The sequence below is a fragment of the Lipotes vexillifer genome, unplaced genomic scaffold, assembly GCF_000442215.2.
Source record: "Lipotes vexillifer unplaced genomic scaffold, Lipotes_vexillifer_v1.1 scaffold163, whole genome shotgun sequence".
In the NCBI taxonomy this organism is placed as follows: Eukaryota; Metazoa; Chordata; class Mammalia; order Artiodactyla; family Lipotidae; genus Lipotes; species Lipotes vexillifer.
This window is the reverse complement of record NW_006788722.1, coordinates 1,344,488-1,348,120: the sequence shown is the minus strand read 5'-3', so window position 1 is coordinate 1,348,120 and position 3,633 is coordinate 1,344,488. Positions and strand designations below refer to the sequence as shown.

The 3,633-nt window shown below is 39.8% G+C and overlaps 1 protein-coding gene across 1 annotated transcript in view; it reads left to right on the top strand.

The window, feature by feature from the left end:
* The window catches only part of WWP1 (WW domain containing E3 ubiquitin protein ligase 1), an 81,189-nt gene that overhangs the window by 49,231 nt on the left and 28,325 nt on the right, over nt 1-3,633 (top strand). Inside the window, 3 exon segments of the mRNA XM_007461724.1 lie at nt 990-1,044; nt 1,129-1,213; nt 1,343-1,471. Coding sequence (XP_007461786.1) covers nt 990-1,044; nt 1,129-1,213; nt 1,343-1,471 — 269 coding nt within the window.

The window sequence follows — 3,633 nt, the reverse complement described above, 5'->3', positions numbered from 1 at the left end:
CGCCCCCCGCCCGCCCCGGCGTGTGAGCAGACAAGCCTCTCGGGCTGGTGAGTGCCTGTCTGCACGGATCCTCTGTGCAGGAATCTCTCCGCTTTGCCCTCCGCACCCCTGTTGCTGCGCCCTCCTCTGTGGCTCCGAAGCTCCCCCCTCTCCCCCACACCCCGCAGTCTCTGCCCACGAAGGGGCTTCCTAGTTTGTGGATACCTTTCCTCCTTCACGGCTCCCTCCCACTGGTGCAGGACCCGTCCCTATTCTCTTGTCTCTGTTTATTCTTTTGCCCTACCCAGGTACGTGGGGGGTTTCTTGCCTTTTGGGAGGTCTGAGGTCTTCTGCCAACGTTCAGTAGGTGTTCTATAGGAGCAGTTCCACGTGTAGATGTATTTCTGATGTATCTGTGGGGAGGAAGGTGATCTCTGGTCTTACTCTTCTGCCATCTTCCTCCCAGTCTAGGCATTTGTTTTAGAGAACTGTGATAATTATTTTATTTTTAAAGAAATAATGTTACCTCATTTTAACACTACAACTTTCTTTTTTTTTTTTTCTTCCATTTTTAAAGTCTTTATTGAATTCGTTACAGTATTGCTTCTGTTTTATGTTTTGGTTTTTTGGCGGCGAGGCATGTGGGATCCTAGCTCCCTGATCAGGGATCCAACCCACACCCCCTAACTCTATAATTTTCTATATGCTCTTTTCTCATGTCATTTCACTCCTGTGGACTATTATGGAAGGGCTAAGAGATTAAAGTACTGATGTCAATATATTATTTCTAAATCATTTTAGAAAAACTATTAATTTTATCACTTAATTGACTCCTCTTAACTCATGACAGTTTTAGGACTTTGTGTCTTGAAATTATTATATTCACATTCCTTTATCGTGTCTTTTAGAAAATTACTATAAAATGTGATTCTGCCAAGTGCTTCAGTTTATGCTTTTATATTAAAAACCTGTTTTTTAAATTTCTCCTCCCAACCCTTTTCTCCAATTAGGCTTCAATGTTAGCTGCAGAAAATGACCCATATGGGCCTTTGCCACCAGGCTGGGGTAAGCTAATATGTTGTTGGTAAAAATACCTGAAATGTATATATAGCAAATAGTTATTAAATGCTACGCTCACTCTGTTTTTAGAAAAAAGAGTGGATTCAACAGACAGAGTTTACTTTGTGAATCATAACACAAAAACAACCCAGTGGGAGGATCCCAGAACTCAAGGGTATGTATATACTGCAGCCTTACTTAAGTGATCTTACACATGTCTGAAGATGGAAACAAGTAAACCTTGATTCAGACATTTTTAGCACCTAGAAAATGATCGCCTTGTGATTGTAACTTTATCTTTTAGCCTACAGAATGAAGAACCCCTGCCAGAAGGCTGGGAAATTAGGTATACCCGGGAAGGCGTTAGGTACTTTGTTGATCATAATACAAGAACAACAACATTCAAAGATCCTCGCAATGGGAAGTCATCTGTGTAAGTGAAGTTCTTAAATGCTGTTTAATGAGGATATAAAGTTTCACTTCTAATTTAGCATCAAGTTTAGCAACAAATTTTACTTTGTGTATTAAGAAAATCTACACAAGTAATACCCTAGTATACCTGCCTTTGCCCTACTTTGTTACAGAATGGATTTGTGGCACATAATTCCTTAATAAGAACAATAGCAAATATTTAGTGATTGCTATGTGCCAAGGATTCTTTTAAGCACTTTATATAAATTAGCTTTTTATCTTCCAAAAATTCCTTGAGGTAGATACTGTTATTTTCCAAGTGTAGAAAAAGGCTTCGGGAGCATAACTAACTTATGCAAAATCATAAGGGCAAGTAATGGAAGTGGTTTCAGACCAAGGCAGTCTGTCCACAGAGTCTGTGCTCTTAAGAGATGCATCATGCTGCTGCAACGTCAGAGAATGAGACATTCAACAAAATTGAATTTTCCAGGTAAAAAATAGCTTAATTAAGTATTTGAAAGATCTCTCCTTCATCCTTACTTTTAAGTGTGATATTTTTGCATCACTAAGAAAATAGAAGCAGCCATAAAGTTTTTTAAAAATTCCTACCATTACATCTATCTACCTACCAGTATCTGTCTTCCCTCTTCATTCTAAAGATGAACTGTCATTGTTCCTATCAAAGGCCAGCCCCTCTGGTGGCACACTAGATCTTTCCCCCTCTTTACCAATTAACTGCTCCATCGGTGATCATGTTTCTATCTTCCATCTTTCTCTGATGAATTATTCTCATCATCTATTAATTCTCTTAGATTGAAAATGAACAAGTAGAAAGCCATAACTCTTCAACTTATAAATCCATTCAGTGAAAATTCATTTTTATTGCCACCCTTTACAAGAAAACTAACTGAAGGAGTTGTCTCTATATTGCTGTTTCTAATTTCTCTCTCAGACCGACAACAAGGAAGTTTCACTGACCCTGACCTTACTAAGGGTACCAGTGACCTCCACATAGTTGAGGGGTTGTTTTGCAGTTCTGTTTTGACACAATAAGTAGGATTTGACAAAAATTTCTCTGTCCTGGCAAAAGTATCAATAGTACAGGGACTCAACTTTCATGATTTCCTTTTGCCTTTTTGGTCTTACTTCTTCCTCTGTTTTTTGGGGTCCTCCTTTTCTCTTTAGCCTGTAAACATTGAGGAACCCGAGCTCTGTCCTTAGATCACTTTCCTTTTCTGTCCGTGCTCATTCTCTTGGTGAATCTTATCCAGTGTCATGCTTTTAAAAAAATTTCTATATGCTGATGACTCACAAATGTTATCTCTAGCTTTTCACTTTTCACTTGAAATTTTGTTTCATATATTCAGCTGCTTACTTGATAACTCTGTTCATAACTTTTTCCTGATAACTGCCATCAATCAGGCTTATTCTACCTGGGCTATTTCCATCTCAGTTGAAGGAAACTCCACTCTTAGGTGTGCTTGAGCCAGAAATCTTGGAATTATCCTCAACTACTCTTTCTCTCTTATCTCACATACAGTCCATCAAGAATTCTAGTTACCGCACCTTCAGAAGGTATCCAGGACCAGCTGTGTCTCGCCACATCCACTGCCACCACTTTGGTCCAAGCTACCACGCTCTCTCACTTGGAGCGGTGCCTCTCAAGTATTGCTCTGCTTTCTACCCATACCTCATGTAATACTATTCTCCATAAAGCAGCAAGACTTTTTAATTTTTTTCTTTTAATATAAGTAAAAGGTTATTCCTTTGCAGAAAACCCTTCAGTGGTTTCCATCTCAATCAGAGTGAAAAGCAAAGTACTTACAGTGGCCTCCAAGCCTTTATGGCATCTGACCCCTATTATCTCTTCAACCTCATCTCTGATATTTCTTCTCATTGATTCTGCTTCAGCTTCCCTGGCCACTTAGCTGTACCTCAGACATCTGAGGCTTCCACATCTGGGGTTTCATTTCCTCTGCTTGGTATGCTGTTTCCCTCAATATTATCTATATGGCTTATGCCCACCATGTTTTTGCTCAAATACTGCTTTATCTCTGAACACTACTCTGTTTATCCTTTTCACAATTTAAAGATTCTTCCCCACTTCACTCCTTGTCCTTTTTTTTTTTTTTGCGGTACGCGGGCCTCTCACTGCCGCAGCCTCTCCCTGCCGCCGCCTCTCAC